The sequence below is a fragment of the Oxyura jamaicensis genome, chromosome 3 (assembly GCF_011077185.1).
Source record: "Oxyura jamaicensis isolate SHBP4307 breed ruddy duck chromosome 3, BPBGC_Ojam_1.0, whole genome shotgun sequence".
NCBI classification, from domain to species: Eukaryota; Metazoa; Chordata; class Aves; order Anseriformes; family Anatidae; genus Oxyura; species Oxyura jamaicensis.
The window spans coordinates 26,548,931-26,566,212 of NC_048895.1; the positions used below are offsets into that span (position 1 = coordinate 26,548,931).

The following is a 17,282-nucleotide window of genomic DNA, read 5'->3' on the forward strand; positions in this document are numbered from 1 at the left end:
GTACATATGAATACTGTATTTGCAAATTAAAAATTCAGAGCTGACATAGTGAAAAATAAAAATAGTTGCCTACAGCATCATATAAGACTTGGTTTAAGAACAACAAAAACCCAAACCCTCTGTTTCATGAGATCTTCCGCATTCTGTTTTCTACATCTTGAAGATGTTCAAATACTGAAGAGACTGAATGAAACACATTTTCTGGGTTTAAAAAAAAAAAAAAAAAGTAAAAAAAAAAGTTTAGGGATTAAAATCCTGGATTTGGTAAATACGAATAATCAATAGATCCTGACTTAATATCCATGTTTAGACTAAGCCTTCCCAATGATAAGAAAAGGGAAGAGCGAAACATATGTAAACTTGTTTTCTTTTAAAAAAAGCAGTTGTTAAAATGTAGCTAATTATGGTTTTTAATAGGATCCTTTTCATCATGGGGCCTCAGTCCTGTTTCTTTGAACCAGGTTTTCAAAGCTATGATCAGGAGTTTGAATATCATAAGCCCACTAGTGACTGTAATTACAATTAACAATACTGTAATTAAAACACAACTGGCTTGGCTTTAGAGCAAAAGGCTAACAGGACATATGTATAATATGCATTCCTTTTAAGGACACATTTAATTGCTCTCTGCCAAAACAACCTAGCTCAAGTTAAATAGCTTGAAAAAGCATATGGCTTGGGATTATTACAAAACAAACAATGAGTCAATTAAAGTTAGAAGAATCTCTCCCTAAGTGATAAACGTTAAATGTACATTTTTGTTGCTTTGGGATTCATGAAAGACAGAAAAAGTTCTTACTTATCTTACTTCAGTATCTTTCATAAGAGAGAGAATGGAAGGAGACTTGCTACAGAACCTATTTCAAATTTATTCTGCATGAAATGCCTTTCTGGGTAAGTAGCAAAAAACCTTCAGGTGATTTCACGAATATTCACCAGTGCACACTGGGCATAAGGACCACTTTTTATGCCAATGCCAGGTACAATAAGCTTTCAAACACATTCCAAGCAAACTCCCAGGCTAAACTTTTGTAGAAAAACTTTGTCATGCTGTGATGGATATTAAATCACTGGAAAGAGAATATTTCAGTGAAAAAGTCAAAACTATACGCATTGGAAATTAATCTATTTAAAACATAATTGTCCACGTTCCTAAGACTTTCGATAGTAGGATAAAAAGCTAAATTAGCTCTTGTTCGTAAATCTAGCTCTAGATGGAGAAAGAAAAGCTGAACAAGTTTTATCCAGATCACTCCTGCAAGATCATGAGATTTAAGTATATTTCTGATATGCCACTTCTTTGGGTATCTAAAGTGTAAGCCTGTTAATCATTTAATATGATACTGTTATTTACATCACATGCTGAAAACACCTAATTTTATAAAATAAGAGCTTTTCAAATAGAAATAAAACTTCATGTTAGAGGTGTGGGAAACTGACTATATTGCCTGTTACACCAAAAGTGGCTGTAGTACTTTCCCAGCAGCATTTCCCTAAATGCCATGTGTTTCCCTGTGATTGATGGTTCTGCACTTCCACAAGCATTCTGTGCTGTCTCTGTTTGCGTTTTATGGCCAGAACTCTGAAAAAGATTGTCACTGCTTAGTTCAGACTACTATATAACTATATAAACAAAAGGTGTTAGTAGAATACCAAACAATAACAGTTGTGAACCTTACAGGATGATACCCAGTTCTTGAACACTATGAAGTCAGTACCACATACAGTATAAATATTTTATAATACTATGTTCAGAAACTATATGCATACTTACAGAAATCCAAAAGACTGTAGGAAATTAAAGTATGAGGTAACTATATTTGTTGAAAGATAGGGAAAAAAGAAAAAAAGCCCACAGAATGAGTATTTTAAAAAAAAATTCATTGCATTTTTGTGTCTGGTTGTCTATAATCCCTGTTCAGTTTCTGCAGTTATATATAGTGCAGTAATTATCTTGCAGAAAGTCAATCTTTTTTCTTCAGGATCCTGCAAAGAAGTCAAAATTGTGCATATTTCCTATATGCTTATATGATCTTATATGATGCTGTATTCTTAGTCATGAATTCACTCTCAGTTCAGGCAAGGGTAGAAAATGAGGAGGAAAGACCGAGAAACTTCATAAGCAGAAGTGGTATGGAAAATTAGAAAGCATAAGAGATGTACAGAATGATGCCATAAGCAAAGAGAAAACACATTAAAGCTGTCTGATATAATCTGTTAATTTAAGAATTTAAGTTAAAGACTTTGTTAATTTAAGAATTACTCTGAATATGAAAAACAGAAGAGTTGACCCCAATGTATCAATGTTAATACTGAAGTCTTCAAAGAGATTAAACAGGGATTAGTGACTAGTCTGTTTTTACAGAGATGCAAAACATTTTTGTTTACTTTAGCTTGGAAATCACTATACTACCAAAGAATTGTCTCCCACATATTACTAAAGCAAGTCCTGATCTTTCAGGACTTTACTTCCTTTTTGGAATTCACAGAAAAAATAAACTTATAATGTTATCAGCCAAAGACTGTAGTATAATAGTATTAGATTGCAGTAAAATAGTATTACTTGTCTATTCAAGATAAATGCAGAGAGAGTTAGAGCTATTGGAATATGGAAGACTTTTCAATATTAAGGTTTTAACCATTTAAAAGTTAAATAAAAGGCACTTACATTATGTTTATTACGTTAAACATGCCAGTTGCTGTTTTTCTGTGCCCAGTAAAATAGTTTTTTATGTCGTTGATAAGGACATTTTCAGAGAGGAAGAAGAGAGGAAAAATGCAAGGTGTTTCTTTTTGTTTGTTTGTTTGTTTTTGTTTGTTTGTTTGTTTGTTTGTTTTTCTGTCCAGACATGCAACAACGTGGAAAAAACAGCTAGTGAAGTAATGTATTTTCTCTGTCTATTGACAGATCCAAGATCCAAGGATCCTGTAAGCTCTTCCAAGTGGGAGCGATAAACTTCTTAATTCATATGTTTTCTCTAAATATTTCTCTAAATTTTCTCTAAATTTTTCTCTAAATTTTCTCTAAAGTTTTCTCTAAATGTTTTTGCTAAAGATCCTATATAGTTACAACTATTTAAAAATTATTTTCAGGTCTTTTCTAGTAGAATTTATTATTGAGCACTGACTATTATTACAATTGTTTCAGTATTTATGGGTAAACTGATGTGGAAGCCAAGAGCTCCAAATTTATATAAAAATATCTGAAAAACTATTTGGTATTAACAAGTTTCAACACGGTGTCCCACAGCATCCCTGTATTCCAGTTGGGATGTTACGGTTTAAATGTGAAGACTACAAAATGGATGAAAACTGGCTAGATTGTTTAGCTGAATATGTAGAGGTTAACAGTTCATCATCCTCCTGGAGGCTGGTTGCAAGAGTTCCTCCAGAGTCCATTCTGGGAAAGGGATTAATGGATTATTCTCCTTTACTTGGCACTCATTAGGTCCCAATTGGTATATTATATCCAGTTTCGGACCCCAACACAACACTGATAAATCTAAGTCCTGCAGAGGACCATCAATATGCTCTGGAGGTTGGAGCACACACTGCAAAGAGGCTGAGGAAATTGGCTTGTACCTAGCAGCACTTTTCAATACCTGAGAGCATGTTATCAAAAAGACTGAGCCAGGCTCTTCACTGAGGTGCACAAGGGAAAAATAAAGACAACAGCCATAAATTAAAACAGGAAGTTCCAGATGGCCTAGAAACATGGCAAAACAGGAACCACATGAAAAGGAAAAACTGTGTACTGTGTGAGGATGATTAAATATTGGAACAAGCTACCCAGAAAAGTTTTGGATTCTTCTTCCTTGAAGGTTTTCAAGACCTGACTGCGTAGTCTTCTGCAGAATGGTTTTATGCCATAGATGACCCGCTTTGATGAAGGGGCTGGACAAGATCACATTCTCAAGTCCCTTCCAACCTGAATGGTTCAAAGATTCTAAGCAAACTCATAAGATTTTGCAGAAAACATGCAGACAAGGTATACTCCAGGACCATTTAGCTGTTTGTGCATTTCTAATGTATATTTGAGTACCAATAGTTCTTTTTTTTTTTCTTTTTTTTTTTTTTTCATAATCAGAATTTAGTTGCCATGGGAACATATTTTGACTTTGAGTCTCTCTCCAGCAGAATTCTGATTTCTATAGACTAAAAGTATCTACTACCCCTCTTTTTACCAAAAAATAATAGTAATAATAATAAAAAAGCTCATATTTAATCTCTCTGATACAAATATATTCAATGGCACATTCATGCCTCTAAACTTAGAAGATGTATACTTTAATTTCTAATTATTCGTGTAGAATCCAAACCCAGAGTTCTAATGACTCAGTTTCTTGGGGCAGAGCAACTCATGCCATTCTGCAGTGACTAGCCTACAGAAAATGCTCCTGGAAATGTTTTTCTCCTAGGTAGATGAATGAAATCAAGGGAGTTTTCAAGTGAGCACAAGAGGCAAACAGGCAGTGAACACAGTTCAAGCAGTTGTGGAAGATCTGTTAAAAAAATAAAAATCTACCACTTTCATTAAGATGAAATGTTAAGACTTTTTGCTTTGATCTGTGTTTATATGTAATTTGATCTCTGTACCAGCCATAGATTTCCTGGTGCTAAATACAGAAATCATTGTCACTGTCTTCCACGTTGCAGAGTACAGGACATGTTCTAGACCCCTGCTAAAGCTGCAGCTGCTACATGGTGAAATCTCCTTTCCCCACTCAAAGGGGCATCTTTCCCTCATCTGCCCATGATCTGACATAGGCACGGATGTTAGTCAAAACACTTATTCTTCTAGGCAGAACGTGAAAAGGAAAAGATGACACAGTGCTAGCATTCCTGTCTCTAGGGAATGCAGGTCATCTCCTCTGTCAGATCCCTTAGATGATGATGATGATGACGCTTATTGTCATTTTTTAAGGAAAGCTGTTCATCTTGCTTGTACTATACATGCAGGAAAAAATGTCAACGATAGATGAGATTCTGATCCCGTATCTGTACAATGCAATATCACATACATCATTAAATGCCTATTTGTTTTAAAATATGCAATAATAATGTTTATTTTGTAATTTGCTTTACACGCTTCCCAATTATACAATTATTATTTCCTGGCAACCAAAATTCTAGTTCACCTAATACATTATTTAATAACGAGCCTTATTAAAAAAAATCCTCCTGCTCAAAGAAGAATAAATGCTAGCAGAGTATTTAATATAGGAAGGTCAATTAATTACGCTAACTTGAAGAGATGGTATGATTCATTAGTTGAGAGCAGAAAATTGTAAGACATGGAGACAGAGGGACAAAGAACTGAAAACAGGACGTTTAGTTAATATATTATTCTCTTACTCCCTCCCATAGACAAGCCTTTGCTACTACTAAAAATTTAAGCTCAAAGTGGCATGAAGATGATGTAATTACATTTTCAATTACCTCTTTTAAGAAATCTGAGTACTGTGTCTTCCTGGTTTTCTACTTGAGATGCAATACTTAATTGAATAATAAAAATACCAAACCCCAAAGTGTTAAATATTCACTGTGGAAAGCTGCCAACTATACTTCTCATTCAACTTGTTTCACATAGTGAGAACAATGCTGGACTCCCATTACGCATAGCTTCTGTAGCTGCTAAACAGACAAATCAGTACTTTTGTTATGGACAGAGATTTGTCTGGAAGTCTGATTTTAAACTTGACCTTCAAAATTTTATAACCATCACAATGCCATAGGCTAAAGCAAAAACACAGCCACAGCTTTGGAAGAAGGGAACAATGTATTTCCTTCAATTTACATGATTCAGGGATATAGGAAGTCTGCATTTTATTTATTTATTTATTTATTTTTTCCCTGAAGTCGCTTCAAAAAGGCTACTTTTTAGACATGCAAACATACAGTGAATTGATAGAGAAGAAGATCCAAGAAAATTAACCACACAGTCTCAGGCATTTCCTGACACCTCCTTACTGATACTCTCCTTCAGCCTGAACAGTTTCAGACTTCCTTTTTTCATTGTTGGAGAACAAAAATTGGCGGCTTACAAAACTGACTTCAGGTCTCACTTGCTAATCAGTTAATTCACAGGCAACTCTAATAGGCACAGAGATGGATTCTAGAAATATGTGCTTATGTATAGGGCCTCTGTTGCTAGCTAGGTCCTAACCTGAAGTTTCCACATTCACTCACTGGCATGCTAACTTCAGAAACCTTTCTCTTTTTTCATTGTCACAGAGAATACAAATTCAGTTCCCGACAACACACTCTAGATTTACAGAGAATAGAGAGACATCAAGACAAGGTTCTGAATGTCTGATTTGGTGAAACAATATCATTTACAGTCAGAATCTGAAGCTGGCAAGAATATTTTCTTCACCTGTGAACAGTTCTGCTCTCCAATCTATCTCCAAAGCACAAAAGAAAATAAAACTGAAAAAGATTGAGTGTAAGAAGCTTCTGCACTAGCCAAATGCTTCGTCTTCTCATACACATACACACACACACATTCACTGGGGAAATGGCTCAATGAATTTCAATCCAGGTCTAAATACCTTCATTAATCCAACACTGTAAAGCAATATTCAAGTTCTGTGCCTTTATTATGCACTCTATGTTCGAGTTCATACTAATAGTGTATAGTGAAAAGGAAACCTAGATGACTTTGAGATGATGGCTTTCTTTAATAAATGCTTCTATTTTCACAACGAGATGAATATGAGGAACTGCACCTACTGTGATCACGAGTTAAGCTGCAATTGAATTTGTGTTCTAATATAAATATACATCTTTAATATTACAATTTGACTATTACTATTATTATGCTTCTGAAATGCAATATTTTCTGGAATTGCACTGCTGTATCTTGACATACAATTCATACATTTAATTTTTAACATGCCTATTATACTGAAATAAAAAAGCTGAAGGACAATTAATAAATTGGTCCCCTAATTACCATCATTTCCAAGTGTCCTATATTTTATAGAAAATAACTGTACTCTGCAGAAGTCTCATTGTTGTCCTTAGTCTGCAGGAAAATAAACCCCCTTACCGTATTGATCCAATCATGTAGGGCTGTGCTAGCTGTACTACAATAGCTCCACTCCCAAGCTGATGGCATGTGTACCCAGAATCCCAATCATAGTTTTTTGTGTCTCCATTCAACAAGGCATTGCGACTTCGACTTACACCCTCAATGACACTGGCACAATCTGCAATTGTTGCAACATTTTCAGCAGGAACTGCAAATTAAAACACAAAGAAGACAGACACAGTAATACAGTCAGAAAACAGTTCAGATAATAACGGTCTTTATATCTGGCAAACAACTGAAAAAAAAAGGATGAAAGTATGATCAACACAAGGAAACAACTCTTATTTAATATAAATTACAAAGCTCTGTTTTACAAGTACTTCAACACTTATTTTTTGAATTACGTATTATTTTCCTCTGAATATTTAACCAACTATGGAACCTTCTGTCTGCAATTTGAAGAGACTCCCCAAGCTTTTTGAATGTTACCTTTCAATAACATGATTGATGGACACAAAAAGAACCCTATTCAGGTCCAGCACTTTCTCAAAAAATATGAGTTTTAGATAACTTCCTCAACTTTTCAAACATGTACGTCACACACACTTTCTTTCTCTCTCTCTCAAAGAAATTAAGATGAATAAGGTTGCAAAATGATATTCTCTATGACATGCAAATATCAGGGCTACCTGTTTAGCCATTTTGTAGGGTACATAATATTGAAAACACAGTTTTTACTAACTGATTACAAAATTCTGTCTGCACAAGCTGTATATAAAAAAAAAAGGTAAGGTTTCATATGTCATCCTCTGATGAAGAATGACTAATCTGTGTGTGGTAACGCAATAAAAAAAAAGGAGAGGAAGAAATGTTACCAAATTATGTGAAGGACAATGATCAATTCGACAACATTTCCAAATTCACAATATGTCATATGAAACAAATTATAAAATCAGAACAAGAACAATACCAGCTAAAACATGAAGTGCACAAAAAAAAATAGAAATACGTAAGATGTAAAACTAACACTATGGTAATTTTCACAAGAAAAAAAAAGATGTATAGTATAGATGAAAATGGATTTATGCAACATTTTAAGTCCACTTCCAACTGATTAATTTAATTACAGACAGTGATTGTCTCTAAAATATGTATTTAAACTACTACAACATCTGAAAATGGCTGAAATACAGCTATATGAAATCTCAGAGGTAATTTCACAAGTCTCCAGCACCAAAAAAAAGAGCTAATTTTCCATGAGGAGCTTAGGATTCCAATACTTTAGGAGGGCCTACAAGAAAGATGGGGAGAGGCTCTTTATCAGAGAGTATAGTGAAAGGAAAAGAAGTAACGGTTTTAAACTAAAAGAAGAGGTAGACTTAGATTAGACATTAGAAAGAAATTCTTTACTCTGAGGGCAGTGAGGCACAGGTTACCCGGAGAAGCTGTGGATGCCCCATCCCTGGAGGTGTTCAAGGCCAGGCTGGATGGGGCTTTGGGCAACCTGGTTTGGCAGGAGGTGTCACTGATCAGGGCAGGGGGGTTGGAACCAGCTGATGTTTAAGGTTCCTTCCAACACAAACCATTTTATTATTCTATGATTATATGATTCTTTGTTTTAAGTGTGCTAGTGGTGTCAGGAGCAGAATCTTAAACAAACATGAAATGCTGAGAAAAAAAAAAAAAAAAGGAAAACGTGAAAACGTGTAAGCTCATTGTCAAGTAATAATTCAAGGTAATGGAAAAGCAACAGTTTCCTAAAAATCTACTGCACGATCAAATTTGAGATAATCATTGTGTGCTCATCAAAAACTACTGAAAGTACCACATTATTATTTTAGAAATGTCTTGATTCAGTATTACTAAAAAGAGACATACAGAAATTCCCAGATTCTTATGGGGGTGTTGTGGTTTAACCTGGCTGGCAGCTAAACACCACACAGCCGTTCGCTCACCCTCCCCCCTCCCTCTCTGGGATGGGGGAGAGAAACGAGAAAAAAAAATGAAATCTATGGGTTGAGATAGGGACAGTTTATTAGGACAGGAAAATAAAATAATAATAATAATATGTACAAAACAAGTGATGCACAATACAATTGCTCACCACCCGCTGACCGATGCTCAGTCTATCCCCAAGCAGCCGGCCCCCCATCCCGGCTAGCCACCCCTATATATTGTTTAGCATGATGTCAGATGGTATGGAATACCCCTTTGGCCAGTATGGGTCAGCTGTCCTGGGTCTGTCCCCTCCCAGCTCTTGCTGCACCCCCAGCCTGCCCGCTGGCAGGACAGAGAGAAAAGCTGAAAAGTCCTTGGCTTAGTGTAAGCATTGCTCTGCAACAAGTAAAACATCAGTGTGTTATCAACATTAGTCTCATCCTAAATCCAAAACATAACACTCTACCAGCTACTGGGAGGAAGATTAACTCTCTCCTAGCTAAAACCAAGACAGGGGGGAAAAGTAATAGACATGAGGTAGTCTTCACTAGGAATGATCTGAATAAAACAAAGACCAACAATGCAAACTATAAGCACTTTAGAGCACTATAAGGCTTTCTTTTCTTCCCCTCTTCCCTGGCAGTAAGGGGACTTTGAGTATCCATTTTATACAGGCATTAAAGCATATTCTATTTAGTGCTGCTTTTTGTAGGAAACAGAAGCTATGAATATCTAGGTTGAAAAATATGTAAAAGATAAAATAACAAAATCAATTATCATATTAAGGCTCTGTGGCACATTCCAGATACCTTCTGAGCTATTTAAGGCATTAATTTAACATAATACTACTCAGTTCATCCAATATCGTACCTGCATGCCCTCTAAGCGTCATCATGCTCTCTCACATTTAAATTTCTGCACTTATCCATGAACTCCTAAGATGATGTCATCCTGATTAGTCAAATTCCTTAACAACCACACAGAATTTGTCTTACTGTGCATATAATACAATTCTGTGCTTTTCACTACAATGGTTAATTAGAAAGTGATTCTAACTAATTGAAACATGCAGAAGGTGCCATACTGTTTCTTCTCTCTAGGGGGGTCTGCCACTCCCTATTTTGAATGTTTATCATCTTCTTTTATATCCGCTTGATAAATCTATTAAAAATACCATCTGGTGGGGACTCTGATCTGTGCTGTATTTTAAAGTCCTCTAGTTCTCTTTCTTTTTCCCATTAGAATTTCTACTACAATTTGGGTCACTTGTTTACAAAAATGTACTGCCAAAACCAACAGTATTCGTTTTTGTTTTTGTTTTGCTTTGTTTCTTGATTATTATTATTTTTTTTTAATCCACCAGCTATCCAGCTATTACAGTAACCAACAGTAATGTTGTTAGAAAAAAAAGAAAAGAGGAGATTACAAATATGGAAATTCTTCCTCTCCCCCAGTTCATACTCTTGACAAATCTAATTCACTTTCATGGAACAGAAAATATGTTTGTTAGCAAAGCATATGCATTCTGTAAGCAAACAAAAGGAAAAGATGATTGAGGCTACAGTATAGCAGCAAGACAACAGTTATTAAAACTTATTTACTTGTTTCCTGGTCTTATGCTGAGGTATGGAGAGATGAATTGCTTGGCATTATATTTAATTCTAGCAGTATTATTTTTAAGGATTCAAGAAAGGTCTTGGATACATTTTTTTTTTCTTTTTTTCTTATCTGTTCTCATGGTATAAGTACATCCACAAAATTCTGACAATCATCTGATTTAGTCAGTACTATTATCTACTACTAAAATGTAAACACCAGGCTATGCCACAGATATTAGAACTGCTGAAAGATAAACATTAACGTGTGCCACAGATACTACACTGGAATTGAAAGGTTTACATAGCCTTGTCTGCTACTTGGAAGAGAGGGCAGGTTAGAATTTTGACCAATTTTAAAAGAAAATCCTACTATTATTCCTCAGTGTGCAACTGTCTGTTTGGATTAGAATAACTGCAGAGAAGGCTGATTTTTAATTCCAAAAATCACACAAAAAGCATAGAATTCATTAGAATTGGGCTCACTTTTAATTGGCAACAATTGGCTGGCTACCAAAATCTTTAATGGAAATTTGTCTCAGGAAGACTTTAAGAAATAGCAATCATTTCATAAAAGCCTTCAGAAGTAAGCATCCTTTGTTGCAGCACTGCAAATAAGGGGAAAAAAAAGTAACTGGCACCATATGAACAGATCTTTATTAAAGAATAGCAGTAACTAAAGTGTCCATGTGTCTGCCCTTTCCTGTAGAAAGCAGAAAATAAAATCCCTGCAGTATTTAGATGGTCTTAAAATTTTCATTATTTCCTAAGGCTATGCTTGCAGTAGAGATGACTTGCATTGCTGGGGAAACCTGCATGGCTTTGAAAGAAGACTAACCTTTAAAAAGAGATGAAATAAAATAAATAGCTTTGTGTGGAGTCAACATTAAACTAGACGTGGAAATAGCACCTCTTGAGGCTTCCTTGGAGAGAGTCAGCAGTATTTTACAATGCTGAACCACATACTAGGAAACTGATACAACTGGTTTCTCTTTGTTGTACATTTAAGTGTTTTTTTGTTTGTTTTTGCCTTTCAGTAACTGCCAGTGAGTAAAAGACAAGTGAATGATTACATATTCATTTCATTTTTCCCTTTAAAACAAGTACTTGTAAGGCATTGAACAGCACAGAAATGAAGGTTCACAATGATTCATAAGTACTGAACAGCATCCCCATGAGGGTGACCAAGGACATTCCAGTGTTTTATATCTATCTCTTGCTCTTCAGTCATTATTCACTATTCCCTTTCGTTTATAATGCACCAGTTTAAGGATAGTCTGAAAGACTGAGACAGACCACAGATAAACACAACTTTGTGTAAAAGCATTCCACGTCGCACTCCCTATGGCCCTAACCAGGCTCAAAGTAGGACTGTGGCCTAGTCAAACCCGTGTGCTTCCACAGTCCTTAACCACACCTCAGCACTGGTTAAAGGTTTTTTTTTAACCACAGGACCTAGGGAAATTATCATTTTTTCCCCTTTGAGGCAGATAAATGGAATTGGTTCCTAAATTTACATGGGAAAACAAAAAACAAGAGTGGCATTACAAAGGAGAAACCCCATGCCCAGGGCTGTAGCTTCTTGCCACTGGGCAGATTAGAAGCCATTATGAACAATCGCATAATATTGCGTACTGCTTCTCCCTTGAGAGAAGCATGCCTCCTGCTTGTGAGAATGCTAATTTGTTTTGGATTGCAGATTAAATATTAATGACTAAAGACCATTCACACTGAAGAAGTTGAAAACACTGTTTTTGAGATTTTAAAAATATTTGCATCCCTGTTAAGCAAAACAGCTATGTCAATCTAGTGAATCCAGTACATTAAAAAAAATGCTAACTTACAAACACATTTAGAGATAATATGCCAAAAGGAAAATTACATCTCAACCCCAACATCTGCGTTAGGGAGTAATTTCCTATGATTGAATTCCTTTCTGTCACTTACCTCATTTAACAAGACAACAAAGTGTAAACCAGCACTAAAACATCAGACTGAAACATCACTGCTAGAAGGAGCATATCCTGCTACTTTTACCTCAAATTGCTAGTTAATTGCCAATGGGTCAATTCAGCATCACATCCAGTATTGTGTACTGGAACTACACAAATAATCTTCCATATTAACTTTTAAATATAACATGTTAAGTTAATCATTTGTCATGATAACCCTGTATGTAAAAAAAAAAAGGCAACATAAAATTGCTGTTACCACACGATGACACTTCATTTTTATTGTTTGCTAGCCTTCTAATCTTCACTTTACAGTGACAGCCTATAGTATCTATTAGATAGATACTAGATAGATACTATATATCAGTAATAATATATCCAACAAATCATCCACTTTGTATGTACAACTTTCTGATCAAGTTGAATATGTTTAATGAAAATTAAATAATTACTTTAAAATCTCTGACTAAAATCCCTAAACAGACACCTCAGTGGCCTTAATGCTTTGGAATGAGATTTGAAATGAGACACTCCTTGTACAGTGTCTTTGCTGTTCTTTTTGTAGAAGTGAGTGTCACAAAGGCTTCCTGAAAGGACCATATGGCCTTCAAGGGATGAGCATTTCCTTTCCTTAATAGAATGGATTATAGCAACAGCAGTAAAGGTATTAAATTAGGTTGGAACAAACACATTTAATACCACACTGCATAAACAATGAATTCAATAATATTACCCAACACTGCTTTTCAAGGATAAGGATGAAAGCTTCTGTACTCAATCAAGCTTAGAAGCAACCTACTCTGATTATTGCACTTAATATACTTCACAGAGCTTTCCTAACTGCTTTCAGTTCACTTTACCCTAACTTGTCACGAGAGAAATAAAAAGAAACATTATAAACCCTCATTAGAGCAATAAGATAAATCTGTGCCAATTATCCTATTGGTAGTCACACAAAAATTTTATGGAAGTGGAACTTCCATAACAGACATATAACAGACAACACGCTGTCTTATACAGGTATGTAAAACAAAGCACTAAATGCATATAAGGTCACTTTGCTGGATAAAAGCTTTTCAAGAGGTAATACTGTTAGCAATAAATTCTGTTGGAACAGCCATTGTACCCCTGCATTTCACAACTGCACTGCCCCCAACTTGACCCAAAACCTTTCAATTTGTCCCTTCCTCTACAAAGTCATATATTCAGCTGTTGCTGCCTCATTTACAATCAGAAATTGGTCCACATACTACCTCTTTCATGGTACTCTGCCATTAGTCATCAATTTTCTCATCAGTTCACACCTCTAAACAATACCAAAAGCATCTCATAATGCAGTTCATTACACACACTGAAATTGCAATTCTGCTTGTAGTTTAGGAGGGTAATCTGTTCTGAGCAGTGAACAATATTTGTCTTTCAGTGACTTTGCATGCATCTGCATTACTTTTGGCAAGGCTAGTAGTACATTTTTACTTCTGATGCTAAGATTTCAAGTAAAAAAGAGATGTGAAAATGATAAAGTGTTCTGTAGTGCTGGGAGGCAAGGAGCCTTTTCTGCAAGGGTGGCAGCTAAAATTGGAAACAAGCAGAAAGCTACCTACAAACATCTCCACAATTTAATAGGCAGATGCACAAAGGGCATGGAGCACTGAAATATGAAACAGCAGGTGATATGCCTGTGGCATATGTTGGCAAGAATACCATGCAGTTAAACCAATGGAAATTTGATCATGGAATACAGACGTATATTGGCAAGAGATGTAGCAATAAAATGACTTGGCTCTAACAGTCATATCCTAGCCTAAATTTTGATTTACATAAGCATTTATAATATACAACTGATATAGAAGAAGGGTCACATATTACTTTTCTTCCAAAGTACATATAAAGTCTGTAACTACAAAAAAAAAATAATAATCCATTAGCCAATACATTTTAAATAAAGCCACTTGAAGTCTCTATCCCCTAGATTAACCTTGAAACTCATGATTTGAATTTGGAACCCACTATCATGAAACAGATGGAATTGTTCACCTCACAAAAAAAACTCACTAAAAAAACAATGTCACTGAGTACCTGAGAGGCAAGTCAGCTATGCTACGCATACTCTCCAGCAAGCCAACATGTATTCACTACCCTGTGACAGAACAATCTTCAAGTTATTTAACATACACAAAAATAAAGGAAGGAAAATATTTTATTTTGGTCCTAAATTATTTACTAAGTTGAATTGATAATTTTAAAACAAATGCATAAAGATACATGCATCACTTACCTGCACAAAATAATTCTAATTTTGCACGAAGGTTTTAACAAATTCATAGCTAGCAGTGATACATATGAAACTTAGCTCAAAGGTTTTTATCAAACTTGAAACATTTTGTTTCTCTGGTAACTAGGTAGCTACAGCTAAATGTCTTTTTAAACTCTGCCATTCCTTACTGCTTATTCTATTGTCTTGCCAATAACAATTGCAGTAGTACTTGCAAACTCACTAAAACAAAGGGAAAACTTTCTATTTGCATTATTTGACAGTCTATACATTTTCAGGCTGCATGATGTAAAAGTCAGTAAAGTGTGTTTTGTCAGACAATTTATTTATTCTATAATTCTATAAAGACATCATGAAATCCCACAGCAAATCTCATTGGACTGGGTTTAATGATGTTATGCCTTTGTACAATGCATGGAGGAATGGCCAAAGGAGCTGGGGCCCAGTTTTTTACAGCCAGATATTGTTCTCCTATGAAAAGAATTAAAAGAAGTATGTCTGACTACGTCTTACTAAAATTCTTCCCTCTTACTCTTTTTCAAGAACTGTTTTCCCTTCAATCTACCATAGCTGCATGCTGAAAATTTAAATTCATATTTAAAAATTGCACAAACTCCGACAATTTTGCTGAAAATTCTCGATTTCTTCCCAGAACAAGCAACAATCTGTGGTACTACATCGTACACAACAGTAATAGGTGGTCTAAAAATAGAAAGAAGGACTAACTCAGAAGGACTGAGTTAGAGCAAAACCACAAATTGGGGAAATCCCTCCTACAAGTACACAACAACTAAAAGGTATATAAAACTATTTTTCCAATGTATTTCAAGATCATACTCGTGAGTTTATACAGAAGAAAGTGTAGAGATCACCCTGTTTGAACTAAGAAATCTTACTTTGACACAGTTAGTCATTTAGTATTGTTGATCTGCTTGGGATTTCTTAAGTAATGCAATATTATGTAAATGTACTTGAATCAGCATAACACAAGCTGTCTGGACCAGACAGCACAAGAAATAACAGAACATCAACACAGCGTTCTGAGAATAAGGGTAGCCAATATGATACTCTGTCATAGCTAGATGTGTCTATAATTCATCAGTGGAAAATTAACGCTCTAGAGTTAACTAGTTGAAACTAGGCTGCATGCCCAAACCTGCTTTCAGTGCAACAAGGAGCTTTGGTTACTCCAACCCAGTTACAGAGTTCAGGCTAACCTAGCTGGAGGCAAAAGCAACCCTTCTATGACATGGAAAGAAAAATCGGATTAGGAGCACAGAGTGACTCAATTACCCGTGGCTTTGTCAGCAGAAGTTAATTTAATTTGAACTTTAGCATTTCTGCAGCGTCACTAATTGATCCACAGCCCTGGAATTTCCAAGCAGCCACATGGACTAGCCAACTAATTCTAAGCTCACAGCGTCATTTAACTCAAGTTAGAGATTTCTGTGTAGAAGGGGAAGTACAGCAAAAGTGCAATGATGGCCAGTCTTAAAAAGCAAGTGTTCACAGCAGTTCATGTTAAAAGGAAAACATTTGCATCTCTTACCTATCAGACCCTTCTCAAGCGTAAAGGATTTGTTGGTAAACATGCATTCAAATGCCACAATATGGAAAACTTTGTTCACTGTGTTGTGGGTCCCAACAATGCGAATATACCTGTGGGGAGGAAAAAAAGACAAGTTAGGCATGATGAAATTCTATGCACCAAAATATAAATGATTCGTTGGGACTGTATGATGAAGAGCTGTAACAACCCAGTAACTGCTGAAAAAAAAGTAAATTAAAAATTGGAATAGAAAGAGAGAAAAAATTCACAGCAAAACTTGCCAGGATGCTGGCTCCAGTACAATGCTGTAAAATTTATCAAAATCTTTCCAGACTAATTTGCCCAGAAAACCAACATGAGACACCTTCTGGTTCAGAAGTAGACTGTTAGCACAAATGCATGTTCATTGAGGCTTTAAAAGAAAATAAATAAATAAGAATCCTCTAACCAACTGCCTTCCACCACAATGAAAGACTTCATATAACCAGGACACACCCAACAAATCTCAATGACTTCTCTACGGAAGCCACAAATTATTTCCCTTTTAACATGACTCTGTCAGTAATTCACTGGATGTACAAAATACCAATGTCTTCGTTGGCATATCTTTTATTAATAATAATAAATATCTGAACAATCAGATGTTTTGAAACAAAACCAGTTCTGCGTTTCATTCCGCGTTGTATAACTTGTACTTTTAAACTCTAATTCAAAAACAAATAGAGGTACTCTTGAACACCCTAACCTATTCACCTTTTATCTTACCCTGGAGGCTTCACTTTCTATAAACAGTCATTAATCTCAATTCAGCCTGATTCCTTCATTTTTCAGAAGAAATACAACAGTTCTTACTATAGGTTGTTACTATAAATGGACCACTGCACATCGTTTCAATAAATGTTGAACAAACAGCACAGAAAACAGTCTTGATCAAATACCA

At 35.4% G+C, this 17,282-nt stretch overlaps 1 protein-coding gene across 1 annotated transcript in view; it reads right to left on the reverse strand.

The window, feature by feature from the left end:
* BTBD9 (BTB domain containing 9) overlaps positions 1-17,282 on the reverse strand; it is a 141,138-nt gene that overhangs the window by 29,398 nt on the left and 94,458 nt on the right. Inside the window, exons 8-9 of the mRNA XM_035320217.1 lie at positions 16,343-16,452; positions 7,052-7,241 (exon numbers count right to left, since the gene is read on the reverse strand). Coding sequence (XP_035176108.1) covers positions 7,052-7,241; positions 16,343-16,452 — 300 coding nt within the window. The remainder of the gene's footprint in view (positions 1-7,051; positions 7,242-16,342; positions 16,453-17,282) is intronic.